This window comes from Oryza sativa, chromosome 3 (genome assembly GCF_034140825.1).
Source record: "Oryza sativa Japonica Group chromosome 3, ASM3414082v1".
Classification (NCBI taxonomy): domain Eukaryota; kingdom Viridiplantae; phylum Streptophyta; class Magnoliopsida; order Poales; family Poaceae; genus Oryza; species Oryza sativa.
The window spans coordinates 15,871,370-15,891,262 of NC_089037.1; the positions used below are offsets into that span (position 1 = coordinate 15,871,370).

General features: G+C 47.9%; 2 protein-coding genes across 2 annotated transcripts; one reads left to right on the top strand and one right to left on the bottom strand.

Moving 5' to 3' along the window:
- The first annotated feature begins 9,239 nt into the window (after positions 1-9,239).
- LOC4333008 (uncharacterized) lies at positions 9,240-11,214 on the top strand. The gene is made up of 5 exons (XM_015772843.3): positions 9,240-10,074; positions 10,182-10,274; positions 10,363-10,430; positions 10,583-10,721; positions 10,993-11,214. The coding sequence occupies exons 1-5, from the start codon at positions 9,376-9,378 to the stop codon at positions 11,008-11,010; spliced, it is 1,017 nt and encodes a 338-aa protein (XP_015628329.1). The 5' UTR covers positions 9,240-9,375; the 3' UTR covers positions 11,011-11,214.
- A 460-nt stretch (positions 11,215-11,674) lies between these two features.
- LOC4333009 (metacaspase-1) lies at positions 11,675-13,634 on the bottom strand. Its single transcript, XM_015772842.3, has 4 exons — positions 13,027-13,634; positions 12,482-12,933; positions 12,207-12,398; positions 11,675-12,067 (listed from the first exon to the last, which is right to left on the bottom strand). Exons 1-4 carry the CDS (start codon positions 13,427-13,429, stop codon positions 12,008-12,010), a joined length of 1,107 nt encoding a protein of 368 aa, XP_015628328.1. The 5' UTR covers positions 13,430-13,634; the 3' UTR covers positions 11,675-12,007.
- Positions 13,635-19,893: the final 6,259 nt, after the last annotated feature.

A 19,893-nucleotide genomic window follows, 5' to 3' on the forward strand; every position in this document is an offset into this window, starting at 1 on the left:
TATATTTCTGATTAAGCAGACACGATGGCATGATAGGAGAATGGAAAGAAAATCTGGATTTAATTAGTGAGAGTCAGTTAGTAGTTAATTAGTCAGTCATACGTAAGAATGAGATGTACACTTAATTTTGACCGGAAATGATCGGTGTGTGTATATTTTGGGACTGAGATGCTTGCTTATTAAATTTGCAGAGACAACAGTCATATCATGCACCTTAATTATGAGTCTATGAATATTTGCAGTTTGCAGAGGAAAGAAGTTGGAAACCGTCGAAATCTGCCTCTATGGGGTGGTTTCAGAGCCCCTAGATTTCAAACTTCACACGAGAATTATGTAACGGTATCTACTGTGTAACCTATTGCAAAATGCAAGGTCATCTGAAAATAATGACCATTATTATACAACATCATTTGCCAAACAAGTTGTGAAAAATGAGAAAGGCAGGTTAACTCATGACCTTAACAGTTAACAACTATATAGCCAGCTTGGTCCTAGCATGGCCTCATGCATGCAAGATCGATTTAATTTCGAAGTAGTTAGGGAGTCTGATTGAACTAGCTTGTGTCATGCAGATAACTAATTGATCGATCTCCATTTTGACGAGCTTGTCTCTTTTAGCTAGTACTATTACAGAAATACAGCATGTATAATGAGAATATTAATGTGCTGTGCAACATCCCACATATTGTAGGCTCTGTGTGTTTTTTCACTTTCATTTTCTGAAAATGTTCACATATTCAAGTTTTGGTTTCGCTCTAAAATTATGATGACATATTTGGATTGCAGCTACATTTTAATTACGCTGTTTGATTTCTGTAATAATAAGATCTGTGCTTGCAAATGCACTAGTTACCTTGCTTCCTTTACTGGATCATTAATTAAGCTACACAAAGCAGTTAGAGCTGGTACAAATAGCAGATTAATTATAAGCCAACTATAAACACGTTTCAAGAAGATAAAATAGAAGAGAGAGGAGTAGCGGGCTACAGATCTGTAGCCAGCTGCAGCACGGACTACAAGATACATGCATGTATGACAGGTGGGACCAGATATTACTACCTCCGTTTCAGGTTATAAGACTTTCTAGCATTGCCCACATTCATATAGATGTTAATGAATCTAGATATATAATTATATATCTAGATTCATTAACATCTATATGAATGTGGGCAATGCTAGAAAGTCTTATAACCTGAAACGGAGGAAGTAATTGTATAGTATATGTTTATGGGTAACTATTGTATGAATTAGCTATAAAATTGACTATAGATAATTTGGACCCGATAGTTGGCTATACTCTTAAACTTGCTCTTAGGACTTGTAGGGCCGTTAAAAAAGCTTGAGGCTTACTAGCCACTCGAACTCAGTTCGAGTTCTAAACTAGCCGAGCCAAGCCCAAGTTAAAAGCTCACGATCTTTACCAAACGGAACTCAAGCTTCTAACAAGCTTGATTGTATCTGACTTCTCTTGTTGATAAATTATTTACCTTGTTTACTTAATTAAACTAATAAGTCAAATACAAATCAGTACTATGTCTACACAATAAATTAGCATGTATTGGTAACATATTTTCCCCTTCTGTTAGTTTGATTAGCTAGAAAATAATTATTTTATCAAAAGATATCCCTAAGTAAACCTGCTTATATTAGAAGCTCAAAGACGGAATAGGCTTGACTCAAGCTTATGTGGAGCTCGAACCTAAACACAGAGGAGCTCACATCTAGCTGACAACCCCTACATATATAGGAGCAGCCCTGCTCTCCCTAACAGTCAGAACTAACTTGATTACTGAGATGATGCACGTTATCAAGAAGTTATTTGAATTGTTTTGGATCTATTTGTTTTTTTAAAAAATGATTATTGTTTTCAGCTCAATTTTGTGGTGTGTGTAATATAGAGTTAAACCCTTCAGGTTGATTTAATGAAGAAGAAATAATATTCACATGACCGCACCAATGTCAGACTATATGACATGCATACCCTCTAGCGAAAAAAGAAACAAAAACACTAGAGTGCTACAAAGTGTTTTTTCTTTTTGACGACGGGTAACACAAAGGAGAGATAAAGTAGTATCAAGTCTATATCACCGAACCACGGAAAATTAAGGTCCCAAATTTCAAACCTTAAACTAAGAGACCATCTAAAGGATGAGCATCAAGATCAGTGTTTGAGAGTAGTAGCACTGAATGAAAAGATGGACAGTACAAGTTGGGTTTCTCAACACATGCTGTCATGGTGGCTGACCTTGAGTTTGTTGTAACGAATCGTGGCCGTTTAGGCCGAAGAGTAGTGTTGGCAACCTAGTCTGTTTTTCCTATTTACATAAGGAGAAGACCAATTTTACAATCTTAGACTTTCTTCATTAAAGTCTAACAATTACGTACTCTAAACGATCAGCTGTATTAGAACTCTATATAAAACATATAAAACAGATTACTTCTATACCTGGCATAAAAACAGATAGATTTTGCATAACCTAAGTCGCTGACGTAGCAATAAAAACCAAAGTATATAAAACATTATTTTTATACTTTGGCAATAAAAACCTAAGAGCCCCATCGATTGACCTAATAAACCAAAACAAAAGTTAAAATTTAAATTTTCAAACTTGATTTTAAGATATTTTAAATGTAATTTCTTTTTAGCGCTGACTTTTAAGTCGTTACGAACAAATATATAAAAATTTTACCTATAAATTTAATTTCTATTCTATAATAAACCGTTTTGGCTTATAAGGGAATATGGGTAACCGATGAGGCTGTAAATCTCTACCACCGCCCAAGACGGCTTATTGCCTTGCTGTCATCGTGGATGGCCTTAGAGCATGGTTAATATTTAATTTGTGAAAAATATCCTATGGATGTGCCCCACTGTGAGAATAACAACCGATAAAGAAATCTGCAAGTACTATGGGGGTGGAGCCTGCTGTTATTAAAAAAGTTGATGTGAGAATTAATCTCATCCTCTGCGAGCGGTGGAATCTGATAAACGAGCCCAAAATACTCTCTCACCTTTGAAATTCGGTGCTATGCTAGCATCCGCTACTACCTTAAACCCATGAAAAAAAAAACCTTTGATCGGTATGTAAAGTCGTCGGCTTTATCAACCTATCTCTCCAATAAAGCTCCCCTCAAAAAACAATATTGTGCATGCTCTTATAGGGTTTATTTAGCAATGCTTAATAATCCTAATGGCATATATCACCTGATCCTTTCGTTCAAGATATGCTTTCACCCAGGAGCCAACGTCAATGGTCCTCCATATGTTGGCCAAGTTGGCCAGGACACTGACGCCACAGGATCTAGAAGCTGGGATTTGGAGGCCGTTGAGGTTCTACAAGTTGCGTGAGAATGCTGCCGTCAAGATAAGAGCCCTACACTAATCTACCAAAGATTTCTTTTCTCTATATATCTTTCAACTAATTTTCGTTTAAGATTCAACTCCATGTTGACAACCTGCAACTGCAAGTGTATATGTATATAACCAATATAACACCTTTCACCGGAGTATTCCAAGGCTATTGTCAAAATGACGATCCCATTGAGTTGCATGCGACATCCAATTTACCTAAAAGTTTAGACCGACGAGGAAAGTTCGCTTATACTTCAATAGTTACATCAAAGCAGATATATTTGGTTAATAATTTTTTCATTAATCGGCCGGTCTATATTCGCAAAGAATATACATAGCCAAAACATACACGAGTTCTTAAACTCCAAACCTCACATGGAGGATATTACACAAAAACATAAAAAAGAAAGCTAGAAGATTTAACTTCAACTTTCATCGAGGACTTATTCTTTTTTTTCGCAACTCGGGATGGCAGAAGGGGAGACTAGTCTGTGCTACCCGTCGCCGCACCATCTCTGTCTGCGGATGACAACCACAATCTACTACCAATTGTTGTGTTTTCTGTCCGCCGCCATGTCACCATCGTCTTCCGTAGACCATCGAACTCCCCTATGCTCCTAGAGCATCATGGAGACGTCCAATACGACATGCACTTGCCTTTACTCTCGCCGGAAATGCTCCAATGCCTTCTACACCTATCCATCTTTGTCCAATGCTGTCTTTGCCGACCACCAGTTCCTCACCGCAATAGCATCCACGACCGCACATCACCGGATCGTCTGGCCGACCAGCGACCGCTTCCACTTCCAACTCTCTTGGCCACCACTGTTGCGCCGCGCCTCCAATGAATGCTATGACGAAAACCGGGCAAGCCGCCAACTAGGGCACCTCGCCGGATTTGAAGGTTCATTGCAGCCTTCCGCTTGCGGCAACCAAGACCTCACTGGATCCGAGGCACCGCCACCCATGTGCCTCCCCTAAACATCACGCCAAAAACCAGGCGAGCCACCAACTATGCTGCCTCGCCGGATCCCAACATCGTCGTCACCTTCCGCGTGCAGCAACTACGACATCGCCGGATCCAGTCACCGCCGCCTCAGTCTTGCCTTGTTATGTGCCGCTTCAACCGTCGCCATCATTCGTCCCCATGTTGGCCTGCCGAAAAAATAAAAATTGGATACACTTACACTTTGGTTATAGCTTAGGTGATCTATTACTAAATAGGAAAAAGTACGAATTACCCCATGAACTATCGTGGTCGACCGAATTACCCCCTTGAACCCAAAATCTAGGTATTGCTCACCCTAAACTTTTAATATCAGACAGATTACCCCCCTCGACACTGTTTTGAGCGGTTTTGACTTGAGTTTGCACACGTGGCGCCAATGTAGTGCACAGTCAGAAAAAAACTCTCTGGAGCCCACTTGTCATACCCCTCCCTTCCCGGTCGCTCTCTCTCTCTCTCGTGCACGCGCTTGGACGACAAGCGGGAGCAGACCGGGCGGCCGGCGACGTAGGCGGAGGACGACCGGGCGGCAACACCGCGCTGCCCACCACTCCTCTCTCTCTCTCTCTCTCTCTCTGTGTCCCGTACACACGCTTGCACAAGCTGAAGTAGACCGAGAGGCCGGCGACGCAGGCGGAGGACGACCGTGCGGCAACACGGCGCCGCCACCACATCCCGTGCCGCTGCCCACCGTCCACCCCCACACGCCGCCGTGCGAGCCGACCACCAGCCTCCTCTCGACCTGCGCCGGCGGCCAACGATGCCCGTGAGAGAGAGAGAGAGAGAGAGGAAGAGGGGAAGAGGAGGCGGAACCCGACGGCGCACGTCTCCTCTTCCGGCTTCGGTGAGGCGGCCCGCTTGCTGCCGACCGAAGCTTCCTCCCAATCGCTCCCGTCGCTGCCTAGAGCACACTCCCAGCCGCGCCCCCTCCCCACCGCTCCCGCCGCCGACTGGTTCCCCCTCCCACCGCCCCCGCCGCCGACTGTAGCCACTTAGTCGCGGTCGATGTTGCTCGGTGTCAACCGGTTCCCCCTCCCGCCCGCACGTGCCACTGGCCGCATCCACCAAGTCGCACCCGCCGTCGCTCGCCTAGCCGTGCCATGAGCCGCTCGCCGCCGCCGCATAGAGAGAGAACTCTGATGGTGGCCGGTACGCCTCCGCCTCCATCGCCGGCCGCCCAGTCCGCCTCTGCCTCTGCCACCGGCCGCCCGGGCGAGTTCTTCCTTACTGCCCGCTGCTGACAGCCTGGTCTACCTCCGCCTGCGCAACCGCCTGATCGAGCGCGTGCACGGGAGAGAGAGAGAGAGCGCGCGACCAGGGAGGGAGGGGTATGACAAGTGGGCCTAGGGAGTTATTTTTTTTGCTGACTGGATTGCCACGTTGGCGCCACGTGAGCAAGCTCAGGTCAAAACCGCTCCAAACAGTGTCGAGGGGGGTAATCCGTTCGGTATTAAAAGTTTAGGGTGAGCAATATCTGGTTTTCGGGTTCAGATGGGTAATTTGGTCCACCGCGATGGTTCAGGGCGTAATTCACACTTTTTCCTACTTCCTCCGTTTCACAATGTAAGTCATTCCAGCATTTCTCACATTTATATTGATATTAATGAATCTAGTAGATATATATGTCTAGATTCATTAACTTCAATATGAATGTGGAAAATGCTGGAATGACTTACACTGTGAAACGGAGGGAGTACTAAATAAACCAATGATTAAATGATGGCACCAATAAAAATGTTGCTTGCTACAATTGCATTGGGCGATCTGGTTCTGGCAAACTGGTAACTTCAAATTTTCCAGGCTTTATTTTGTGTACATAAGAGATGAAAGCTGTGCAGTTTTTTATCTAACAAATTTTTTTCAACAGTTTTGGGCTTTTTTTTTTCTTCCCTCTACTCACACCAGGAAAATTAGCATCCGTAGAGTATCCGAGTGTAGTAATATCAATTGAGGCCAAAAAGACATATGATAGTCGCTATGCTACTCAATAATATGAAATAAAAACTCCTCCTAGGAAGAAGACCATTTTTAGGGTCACTTGGATTTGTATGAAAAACATATATAGGAATTTTGAAGGATTTCAATCTATAGGACAAATTCTTATGAATACCTTTGAAACAAAGGATTAAATCATATCTTATCTTGAGATTCTTATGAAATGAATAATCTTATAAAGATTGTGGCGCAAGAGCTATAACATCTTAGAAAATTTTCTTCGAGTCTATCTTTCTTATTTGATTACTATGTTTTTTCTGCGACCCAATCAAACGGTCATTTAATTGTTTTCCATGTGTTTTACAATCCTCTATATTAGACTTACATTACTGTCAAAATCATGTGTGTTCATATTTCTTGGTTTTTCATTCCTATCATTTAAAGGGAACTTTAGGCTTTGTTTAGATGGGCCTCAATTTTGGCCTATTCAAACAAGCCCTAATAACGGTTCGTAATTATCCTACCGGGCCTTTAGAGACCAATATGGCACTACTATGTTTAGGGGGTTATATGGGCACCCTATTAATAAGTTAGGAGCATTACATGCGTGTTTATAGGGGTGAGTGTCTATGTCGTACCGTGTAATTCTCAAAAGAAGTTGACAAAGATAAATCCTTGTGTTCTTGTCCTCTGCTTTTCATACTGATGGAGAGCAAAAGGCTTGATCGTTAATTAGTAGCGCCCACCCTGATATTGTAACAAGTTGTTTTTATTTATTTTCCTACCTGTCATCCTGTGCTAACTCTTGTAGTTCTTTTCTTTTTAGAGAAACACCAGTTTACTGTTAATACAGTCTCAATCAATTGTATATCAGCAACAAACCTTTTATACATGTAGCAAGGTAGGAGCAGGCAGGTAGCAACAAGATCAACAGAATCGGATGCATTTTTCTTTAAATAAAAACAATGGAAATTAATCCAGCCTTAGCATCGGATGCGCGCGCGCCCACACACACATATATATATGAGTTGGATTTTTTTTTGCACGCGAGTTCACATGTACCCACAATCTACACCCTATATGTATCTTGCACGAATCTTAGGACAAGTATATTAGGTGCTAACAAAATGTAACATGCATGATATTTACGTTATACTATATTTTTTTACAAGTGTAAAATACCTTGTTTATATAATTTTTGTATTTCTTGTATGCAAAACTTGTTTATGTAGTTTACCTTGTTTATATAAATTATCTTGTTTATGTAGTTTTTGATGGTAGGATATATATTATTTTGGAAATATCATTTTTGTAAGATGACAATTTGGTGATATATATAGTAGATATATTGTTTTCTCATTATGTTACAAACAAAATAAGGGTTAGAGAAATACAATGCACTAGATATATAAATGTCATATATGATTATTATTGAAAAGTTTATTTGGTAAAAAATGCAACATACATGTTATACATATTGTGAACCAAGCTAATCCTAATTATCTTTTCTTCCTATAGTAAGCATTCATTTGGTTAAGGTTAGGTACATTTTGCAGCACAAATCTTGTAACATATCAACGGTGTAGATTGTAGGTACATATAAACCCGAGTGCAAATCTGTATTTTCCTATATATATATATATATATATATATATATATATATATATATATATATATATATATATATATATATATATATATATATATATATATATATATATATATATATATATATATATATATATATATATAGTAAATTTGTTTGGTGCTCCATGGTGCCCGGGCACCATTGTTGAAATTGAGTATATACCCAATTCAAATGAGCATGAAACTTTTTCAATTATTTAGGTATTAATATTAACTACTTTACTAACTAGTTGAAAGCAAGTTTGAACTGAATTTGAACTTGTTTTTGTTAGATTTTGATTCTAGGTATATAGCATCCATACATATAATTAGTTAGGTATGTAATCATGGATTGTGAAATAAAGTTAAATTTGAGTTGTTTTGTTGATAGGTATAGGTATGAATCGAATTCTTATAACTAGGTATATACTCACAATTTGAAAATTTTGAAAAATTTGAGTGATTTTGTGCATTTGAAACCATGGTGCCCGGGCACCATGGTGCCCCATATGAGTGTCCTATATATATATATATATATATATATATATATATATATATATATATATATATATCAAAGTGTTCCCTGCAAAAAAAAGAAATTAAAAGTAGACGAGTACTCCCTACCAGCGAAGCATAGAATCTGTCATTCTTGTCACCGACAGCCGACGTAATCATGTTAATTAATTATCACGACTAACTAAGCTGTTCTTTATCACCAGCAAAATTGACGTGGCATGCGATGCTTGCAACCACTTGCCACAAGCTGCAAGGGCAAGCAGCTCTTTGGAAATTAATACTAGTAATAATAATTAATTTTGTCAATCAGTGTGTGTGAACTATCTCACCTTCACAACGCTGCATCTTTCTACACCCATCCTGTTTGCCACGCCACCTTCCAGTCATCACGTAAGCACGCATACTAAATATACACAAATATCCCATTAGAAATTTTACCATGCATCTATAACCTAAATTGCAAAAATATAAACAAATTAATTTGACTCTTATTTTGCCATAGAAACTTCAATGGAACACAAACCCCACCCTGCATTTGTCTGATTTTATAGGGATTTTCACACAAACTAGTTCGACACTCGCAAAATAAAAATCCTTTGAGTGCCATGTGTTGATACTTCTACTCGAATTGGAATGATATGCTTTGCTTCGTTTGGAAGGGGAGGGGGGAAAATTTTTTCTAAAGTGCTCATGACCGTCTGAAAATCACACGATTTACGTCTAAATTTAGTTTTCCACGTGTCGCCGTTTAACAAGGCTACGGGCCCAATCAAGGCCCACTAAAAATAGCAAAAGGCCCCCCCATTTGAACCCCACCCTCCCCGCCATTAATCCTCGCCGAGCGCCGCCCATTCTCTCGCCGCCGCCGCCGCCGCCGCGATCGCCGGAGCCCGGAGTCCCCCCCAACTCCGCCGGCGATCGCGTCGCGCGCCCGAATCAAATGGCCTCCGAACCCACCGCGGCGGCGGGCGCTCCGGCCCCACAGCCCGCCGCGCCGCGGAGGCGGCCGCCGTGCGTCCTCAGCTTCTCGCTGGCGCGCGACCGGTTCCTCCGCCGCCGCTTCTTCTCGGCGGGGCTCCGCCCCTTCTCCATCCGCCTCCCGTCCCCCGCCGGCGCCGGGACCAGCGTCCACGTGTGGGCGCCGCCGCGGCCGGCGCGCCGCCCCGTCCTCCTCCTCCACGGCTTCGGCGCCTCCACCACGTGGCAGTGGGCGTCCTACCTCCGGCCGCTCCTCGCCGCCGGCTTCGACCCCATCGTCCCCGACCTCCTCTTCTTCGGCGACTCCTGCACGCTCGCCGCCGACCGCTCCGAGGTGTTCCAGGCGACGGCCGTCAAGGCCGCCATGGACGCCATCGGGGTGAGGCGGTTCGACGTGGTCGGCGTCAGCTACGGCGGGTTCGTGGCCTACCGGATGGCCGCCATGTACCCGGAGGCGGTGGACCGGGCGGTGATGGTGTGCGCCGGGGTCTGCCTGGAGGAGACCGACCTCGCCGCGGGCCTCTTCCCCGTCGCCGGCGTCGCCGAGGCGGCCGAGCTGCTCGTCCCGAGCCGGCCGGCCGACGTGCGCCGCCTCGTCCACCTCACCTTCGTCCGGCCGCCGCCTATCATGCCCTCCTGCTTCCTGAGGGATTACATTAACGTCAGCCATTTAATCTCTTCATCTCTTGTTAATTCCTTTGTTAATCCACATTTTTTCTTTTAATTATATAATTATATCCTGTTAATTGGGACGGATGAACGCATCAGGTGATGGGCTCAGATCACAACCAGGAGAAGACAGAGCTGTTGCACACTCTCATCAATGGCAGGAAACTCTCAGATCTTCCGAAAATCAGCCAGGTAATTTACTTTTCTTATTTCAAACTGGCAATCACCATTCATCAGTGATGTGTTGACTGATTGTGTGTTCCTCAACCTAACTGTGCAGCCAACTCTGATAATTTGGGGGGAGCAAGATCAGGTGTTTCCAATGGAGCTTGCTCATAGATTGGAGAGGTTTGTTTGATTGATGCATTCACTCTGATTTTTTGTACAAAACATTGTACCAATTTCCAAACAGAGTTACTGAATTTTGATAGATCCAGAAACATGCATACCAAACAGAGTTTCCTTATACTGACAAAATTAACAATGCCATCGATGAACAGGCATCTCGGGGAGAAATCTCGATTGGTGGTTATCAAGAAAGCTGGGCATGCAGTCAATCTAGAGAAGGACAAAGAGGTGTGCAAGAATATCGTCGAGTATCTGCGAGAACCGATTTTGAGTGCTCTGAATGGTGAAAAGGTATGAACCTCTGTTCTTCTGCTTCCAGATTTTCCTTTTCTGTTCAAAATGAATGACAGTTATTGAGACTTTGTATATCATGTTCAGTAGATTTGTTTCAGATCTTCAATTTCAGTAATTGGTAAAAACCAAATCAATCTGTCATCTCATTTTGTGAAGATAAAACCGCTGTTTTCATACAATTCACATTCCTGTTACATACTGTGTTATGTGGCCTTCTGACATGGGTATTGGCAATGGTTAAAAGCATTAACCTTGTTGACTGAATCAGGAGGTGCAGCTGCATTAAAGGTGGATATTACAGTACTTGGGGAATCACCATGAAGAGGCTGATTAATAGGATTACAGATGTATGACGATCTTCTTCAGTTTGTAGAGCGGCTGGTGTAACAAAAGGAAAAATGTAAACCACGTGGACTGGATTTGGGGAAGGCAGCTTGTGTTTTGTAAAGGATGGGTTCAGAGAAGGGGAAATTTAAGCTGATTTAGCTCTCTTCTTACCGAGTCATGTCTGGATGTGACTGAGCTTCTAAACATGGCCATGCCGAAAACCATCGGTTTCAGACGGCCTTCTTATTTTTTTTGCTACTTACATGTAAGACGAACACTTTGACGAACCACTACGCATACACACCGCAAGCACACGTATGGGTAGTATTGTGCGCACTAGGATTTGAACCACGACTCTACCACCACACCTCTGTTTGCTTCCCTTCAGTCTCAGACTTCAGTTTCATCTTACCATGTCTGCTTATAGCATAGTATGCACTAGTGCTATTCAGGGTTTGCAATTTCGTTTTGGATATTTCTACCAGGGGCACCGAAGTTTCTGAAACCTAGGGAATTTGGAACAAAATTATTTGAAATTTAAACACTTTTGGACTGAATTCAAATAAATTTCGACCAAATTCACAAATATTGGAAAACATCTGAAAAATTTCGGGAGAACAAGCAGCAGAAACATTTGTTCATTACTCCAAGTAGACATTAGACACAATTCACACAACAGCCTTATTACAACAGTGAGCCACAGCTAGCAGGCTCAAGGAAGGTATAATCCATGGATGAAAACCAAGTATAGTCTTCTTCTAGAGCTCCAGGACCTTGTCTGTGTGAGCCAGACTAAGCTGAGATACATGACGATTTTCTCACACGATGACACAAACTATTTAACCCAATACTAGTTAATTAATTAGCCGACCGATTCGATATTCGATCGATTCGCAGTTTATTTCGGTACAATAATAATAATAATGTTATTGTCCATGGTGTCGGGCCTAGCGGTTTTACAGGACGAACGGCTTGCGGTAGATGTCGAACATCTCAGAGCAAGACAGGTTAGGCTCCTGCATGCAAAAAATGGACAGAATCAGTTCAGAGATGCAAATATAACTACGAATGTACGATAACTATTTTTAATTTAATTTAATTTTTTTTGTTGTAACTTCTAGAAGTCGAATTTAAATTGGGCTATGGAGAACGTACCTGGATGCCGCTGAAGTTGGCGACCTTGCGGATGGGGGCGCCGATGGGGCCCTGCAGGTTGCAGGTGACGCCGCCGTCGCGCATGATGCTCCTCATGGTGGTGAGCAGGCTGCCGTAGGTGGCGCGCGGCTCGCACTCCACCGCCTTGATGAAGCTGTGCGTCATGGCCCCCACCGTCGACGCCTCCGGCAGCTGCAGTGCAGTGCACGCGATCGTCGTCGTCAGGCAAGATCAAGAGAAGGATCAATCAATCGATGTTGGCAATGGTGGCTGACCAGGCTATGCTTGTTGTTGCCGTCGCTGCAGCCGCTGAAGAGCATGGCCTGGCCGCCGCTGGAGCCCTTGTAGGCGCCGGTGGGCGGGCGGTGGTCCTCCCACTGCCAGCCGCCGGACCTGGACGAGAGGCAGCAGAGGAAGGGGAGGTCGAGGACGGTGGAGCTGTGCTCGGCGTCGACGACGGCGTGGAGCTTGGCGCCGTGGACGAGCGGGCGGACGATGGCCTCGTTGATCTCGTCGTCCAGGATGGGGCCCTGGCTGAACGAGTCCATGGGGCAGATCGCCTCGTCGTACCCGTCCACCTCGTCGCCGTCGTCGTCCGGCACCTGCACCCCGATCCCGGAGAAGTGGAACACCAGCGAGTCACCGGAGCTGCACCCCTGCACCAGCCAGTTCATCGCCATCCTGATGTTCTCCTTCGTCGCCAACCTGCACGGGTCCTTCTCCTCGTCTACAACAATTAATCAATCCCAGTGAGTGAGTCAATCCACCATGGCCGGCCGGCGAGCGAGGTGAGGTGAGAGGGTGGCTGTGGGTGGCTCACCGGTGAGGATGAGGACGCAGTCGTTGGGGAAGCCGAAGCGCTCGCAGAGGAGGTACCGCATGCACTTGACGTCGTTGACGGGGCCCCTCATCAGCTGGCTGCCGCGCCGCCGCATGCCGGCGTACGTGATGCCGATCAGGACGGCGCGCTTCTTGCCGCGGGAGCCCGGGAAGAAGCCGCCGCCGGCCACGGGCATCGGCACGGCCGGGCGCCACGGCTCGACCGGGTTGGGGTGGCGGCGCCGGCCGCGGCCGCCGACGCGCGTCACGCCGTAGCACTGCGCGCACTGGATGACGCGGGCGCCAGGCATAGCCGGGAGGGACGCGCTGCAGTGCCTGCACCGCACCGCGCCGCAGCCGCCGCCACCGCCGAAGCCGAGAGCACGTCCGCCGAAGTGATCCATTGCCGAGATAGCTAGAGCTAGCTAGCAACTACGTTAGTTTGCTTGTTAGTCTCGAGCGATCTCACCAGGCTGCACAGCTGCACCTCTCCTCTCCTCCCCCTTTATATAGCACAGATGATGATTCCTTTGCTACCAGATCTTTTCTCCAAGGATACATCACTTTATATTGTATATCTCTACTATTATAAAAATGAAGATGTTTTTGCCAGTACTTTGGTACGTCACCCGTGTATGAGTGTGTTTTTAAGTTCGTTCGCTTTTAAAAATATAGATCCGTATTTTAGTCGGGTTTTAAGTTCGTTTACTTTTGGAAAGATGGAAGGAGTCGTATAAGAAATCCCTTTAAGAAAACTCGCATGCTAACTTGAGATGATCGAACTCCTAATTGTAGCTCATGTTTTTCTAGAAAAATATATATCCAATATAATTCTCACAGTAGATTTCACCTTAACTAAATTGTACAACAATAATAAAATTAAAATAGCTTCACCCGTTCCAACGCACGGGCATTTTTTTAGTAAATTAAATAAGAAAAATATTTTTTATTCCCTTCATACTATAACCCAGTGAATTTATTTTGGGCTCATGTAATTATATACAGAAAAACTATTTGATAGTATTCTATCAAGATGAGATAAGTGGTTAACGGTTCAGTCTTATCCATTTCTTTCTCTCGAGTCTTGGTCATCCTCCTCCTCCTCCTCCTCCTCCTCTCCACATAGAGTTTCTCTGTGCAGGCATGGCAGTGGTGGTATGCTGGAGCAGGCTCCCGAAAACGGATCTAGAGGCCTAGGTCCTTCCCACTGTTGGATCCAGCTCGACTACACGCTGGCAACAACGATGGTGGGTGGCACCAGTCTCGTGGCCTCTTCCTCCATCTCATGCTTTTGAGGCATGGCAGCACTCACTGGATCTAGCATTCTTCTAGCTTCCATTATGGCCAGGGGCCAACTAGGAAAAAGTGAGGCCGTCGGGAAGAATGTTGACCGCAGTGAGCGCCTCGGCCTCCTCCTTCTAGACGCGTTGTCGATGATGATGGAAGGGTGTGATCACTGAAGCTTCTAGATCTAGAGCCTTCAGTGGCATAGGTGTGATGGTGAGCCATCATGCTCCTCGCCGGAGTATGTCCAGGTACGTCGTACGGTGTATCATGCCTGATACATGTGGTATACTTCTAAAACCCAAATATCAGACCCAGTACACGTAGGTACCAAGCCTGGTACCTAAGGTATCATGGCTGGTACCACATGTATCGGACTTGATAGCTGGTACCTGCAAGGTATCATGTATCAAGCACAGTGCCTCCTCTCTTCTTCTCCTTTCCCCTCAACCCGACCCTCATTCCTTGTTGTTGCCGTTGTCACTAGTGTCTTTGCCTATGCCGCTGCAGGTGCTGGCTCAAGACACGGAGGGAGTGGGCATGTGGAGTGTGTGTGTGTGGGGGGGGGATGACACTAGACTTGCAAGGAGGAAGCAGATGCGTGGGATGATGTCAACCTCCATAAAGTATCCTGTCCGGACAGTATCCCGTGCTCTAGTTGTCCTCAATTATATATCGAGATGGCTAAAATGGTTGGTGACAAATTTTTTTTGGCCAAAATCATGCATATTACTGACCTTGGGATTTGCTTCACGATTCGTGCTCGAGCGACCCCTACTCTTCTCCTACAGCTCTGATAACACCTTCCTCTCCAACTCCGGCAACACTGACAAAGGTAGTGGAGTTAGGGTTTAGAGTCCCGGGTTAGGGTAGGGGTGGGAGAGTTGTGGGGCAAGGGGGAAGAAGGGAAATCGTCTGGCTTGAAGGGATGGCTGTGGGAGGCGGCGGCCTTGCGGTGGGCGATGGTCACGGGTGGGCGGCGAGACGGTGGTGGTGGCACCAAAGTCGCGGAGATGGTGGGCGGTGGGCTAGTGATGACGGCTAGGAAAATCGGAGCTTGTGATTAGGAGGCGGTGGCTAGTAGTGGTGGATCTGGCGGTAGGGAGCTGTCGAAGACGGGGAAGACGGCTGGGCGAAGCACTTGCACGTCGGTTTGGGTAAGAAAGGGGGGCGGGGTGGAGGAGGCTAGCTAGGGAGGGGGTGGGCGACGTCAGCGCCGTTGACCCCTTCTAGCCAGCTGGCGAGGCCGGGTAGTGGCATGTGGGGGTGGAGGTGAGGTGCAGGCATCGCACGCGCACAAGATCACAAGCGGTGGCTGTGGTGCTGAGAATGATATGATGAGGGATGAGGGGTTAGGGTTAGAAATATAGTGCACGAATCTTAAAGCGATCCAATGGAATTGAAATTCTATGATTTGTGAGGTGTTTTTCTGTCAAATAGCATATAGACAGTCCCATATGATATTCTTATTTGGGACTGCTGCAATACAAAGTTTCATGACAACTTTTAAAAATAGTGACAAATATCCGGTGAGAAATATGCATAGACAATGCTGTCATATTGGAACAATTGAGGCAGTCCTTTCCTTTCTCTTTTCAAAATCAAGGGAATATGTATAAAGCATGTGATCTTTCTTTTTCTTGAAATGAAATGTGTATATTAGTGATTGTGCTATGGCTCTTTTTCTTTTTGGAAAATGACTTTGGTTCTGTAACATATCACATTGGCTTGTGGTTGCTTATGTAAACACCCAACCAGCAAACCTCTCCCTCTTTTTTCTTTCCTTCCCCCTTTTGTAGAGCGGACTGCAATGACATGTGATTCGTTGATAACAGGGTTCTGGGCATAGATCCCCTGGAGTTGCCTTCCAACTCCACCCGGTGGATTTGGACCGATCTGACCCCTTACTTTGTTTCTACAGGCTAGATGTGGCCATGTCACCTCTTCCTAGTTACTCATTTACGACAGAAATAGCAGTTCTATTCTCTGTTTGTTTTTTCTTGCGAAGTCTGTCCATTTGGATCTAGCGTCTCGGAAGAGCACCGTGGATAGGAAATTATCTATAAACTTTTCTTAACCGAGCTGTTATAAAATTAACGGCATCAACCGAGCTGTTATAAAATTAACGGCAATGAGGCCCTCATGGAACTAATTCATCGATGTGCAATGTTCGTGTCTTGTTTGTTCTTCTCTAATTGCTGTTAGAAAATTCGAAGATAACATGTTCTCTACGAGATAATGTTTTTTTTATAAGCTGTACAATATTTTTTTAAAAAGAAAATAGGCTCTACAAAATAACTGTGGTGGAAGAAGAGACGGCTTAATTGAAGCCATCGAAATTAAAGGGACGGCTTGGATTTAGTGAAATCTACCCAGTTGTCGGTGACATGGGACCGGGGGTATCTTGACTAGAGGTTTGGGGCAGCCGCGGTCACCCACGTGGCCTGACCCCCTCGGGGGGGGGGGGGGGGGTCGGGCCCGAGGGTGATGTGGCCGCCCCTCCCTCTGTCTCCCCGAGGGGTCGGGCCGCTCCCGTTTCGGCCCCGAGGGCTGGGGCGCCCCGACCCCCTGTGGGTTTGGCGCTACGTGTGTGGGTTAGGTGAGCACAGCGGCGCTCACCTAACCGCGTTTATTGCGGGTTGGACGAGCGCCCCACGCCGCATTTAATGCAGCGCAGCACACTCGTTCGGTCCGTGACAGGTCACAGTGTGTGACCGGTCACAGACCGGTCAGATCGCGGGTTAGGTGGCAACAGGCGGCCTTTCGCACGCCTCGCCCCGTCCCGTCGGAATGATGAGAGCCTCTAGGCACTCGTCCCTAGCCGGAGCCGGCGTGGGAACTCCTGGAGTTAGCACGTCAGTCCCGGCTAGATTCATACCAGGTTTCATCGCAACCATTACAAGGAAGTCATTTTATGAAGAAGGGCTGACGTGTGGCATGCTAAACTGACGCGTGGTAGACAAGGATGACCGGTTTGTGACTGGTCTGACGCCGGTCACGTCATCGGCAGACAACCGTGATCCCACGTTGCGCCTGCTTCCGGCGGAGTGGAGGTAGGTATGGCCCATCCCATCGGAGGGTCATTCGGACAGCAACCATGGCAAATCTCCGCCCATTAATGAGGGAGTAACAGGGAGATCCCCGGGTGTCAGGCGAGTGATGACGCTGGTCCTCACTCAAAGACAAGCTGTGATTTAGCTTCCAGGCGAAGGCGCAAGCCAGTCTTTTTTTTGGAAGATAGGGTGAGTCCCCACCCAAAAGAAGAGTAGGTAGAAGTGGTGCATGTGGTATCCCCTTGAGATATAAAAGGAGGACCTTGCCCACTTAAGAGGGGGGACGACTGGGAGAACACCGGAGCTCGTAGAGGAGAGAAAGAGGAAGAGGGTCTCTAGAGTTTGAACTCTCTTGCTCTCCAGCTCTTTGTAACTCCTTCATACACAGATCCACCAGAACACAGGAGTAGGGTATTACGCTTCTCAGCGGCCTGAACCTGTCTACATCGCCCGTGTCTTGCGTATTTGCTCTCTCGCGAAACATTCCACAGATCGAGGGCTTAGAACCTCACCTAGCGCCCCCGGTCGAACCGGCAAAGGGGGGCCCGCGCGGTCTCCCGGTGAGGAGCCCCACGCTCCGTCATCTGGCGCGCCAGGTAGGGGGCGCGTGTGTTTTTCTAAGCCCTCGTCCTCTTTCGTGTGCGCCAAGCTTCTCCCGCTCAGCCCAATGGCCGAACGGGCAGTGACACACAACCTCTCTCCGAGCGCTAGCGGTGACGACGGGGAGCAGAACCCGCGCCGTCGAGCTCGTACTCCACCGCCCCCCTCTCGCCGAAGTCTTAGGCGGGAGGAGGCGCTCGAGGGGGTCGAAAGATCCGCGACTTCGCCGCCCACGAGCGATGGAGAAGGATGGCGAGACGGGGAGCGTCGCCTCCTCGTCTACGGCGATGGCAGCACGCCCCAGGGCGTGCTCCAAGCTGCGGGCGCGCTCTTGCGTCACCCGCCCGTCGTCCCCGATCCAGAGACTCCAGCCCGACGTTGGCTGGACGACGTGGCCGACTTGGTCATGACGGCGCAGCAGCGCCTAGGCGCCGGTGGGCGGTCCTCCGCCACCAAGACCTCTGGCGCTGCTACCGCCGGCTTCGTGTCGTCGAGGCGGAAGGCGCGGCGAGCGGCGGCCGTTACCCGCCGTTCGTCTGCCATTCCCTCGTCAACGCCTCCGACCCAAGAAGATGTGCGTAGGGGGCCGGATGCCCGCCTCAGTATCGAGCGCCGGCGCAATGGTCGTCGTGCTGCCCACGCAACGGAAGGCGCTTCCTCGTCCGGAGCGCCACTTCGGTTCGGGCGCGGGGGCCAGCCCCCCGTGCCCCCGGTTGGTGGTGTCGGCTGTCGAGCCTTTGTGGCGAGCCTTCGGAACGTCCGTTGGCCCCCAAGGTTCCGGCCCACCATCACCGAAAAATATGACGGAAGCGTCAACCCCGCCGAGTTTCTCCAGGTCTACATGACCGGGATCGAGGCCGCCGGGGGTGACGACAAGGTCATGGCGAATTTCTTCCCCATGGCCCTGAAGGGACAGGCGCGGGGTTGGCTAATGAACTTGCCGCCCGCGTCGGTCCACTCTTGGGAGGATTTGTGCCAGCAGTTCACCATGAACTTCCAAGGCACATATCCGCGCCCAGGTGAAGAAGCGGACTTGCATGCGGTACAGCGAAGGGAAGATGAGTCTCTTCGCTTGTACATTCAGCGGTTCTGTCAAGTCCGCAACACCATACCATGCATCCCCGCACACGCGGTAATCTACGCGTTCAGGGGGGGCGTGCGACACAACCGCATGCTCGAAAAGATCGCCTCCAAGGAGCCCCAGACCACCGCGGAGCTTTTTCAGCTCGCGGACCGTGTGGCTCGCAAGGAGGAGGCCTGGACCTGGAACTCCACCGGTTCCGGTGTGGCAGCTTCGGCCGCTCCCGGATCCGTCGCTCGGTTAGGGCGGCGGGACAGGAGGAGGAAGAAGAAGTCGGCCCATTCCGACGACGAGGGTCACGTCCTCGCCGTCGAGGGCGCTTCGCGGGCCACCCGAAAGGGGAGGCCTGCGAGCGACAAAAAGAAGGAGGCCGGCGCTCCCAGCAGGGAGCGCCCGACCGGCAAGTGGTGCACCGTGCACAACACCTCCCTCCACGACCTCGCGGACTGCCGCGCGGTCAAAAGTTTGGCTGAGCGGACGAGGAAGTGGGAGGAGGAGAGGAGGCAGGAGCGCCGTGAGGGCAAGGCCCCGGCGGCTCCCTCCGGCAACCGGCGAAGTGAGGCCAAGCAGAAGGCCCCCGCCGAGGACATCGACGATGGCGACGATGACCAAGGGTTCCAGGAGCCTGGGGCCACCATCGCCACCGTCGATGGGGGAGCGTGCGCTCACGCTTCTCGTCGGAGCCTCAAGGCCATGAAGCGAGAGCTTCTGGCCGCGGCCCCTACCCATGAGGCGACGCGGCGGGCGCGGTGGTCAGAGGTTGCCCTCACCTTCGACCAGACCGACCACCCGCCGTGCGTTGCCCGGGGAGGACAGATCGCGATGGTGGTTTCCCCCACTGTTTGCAATG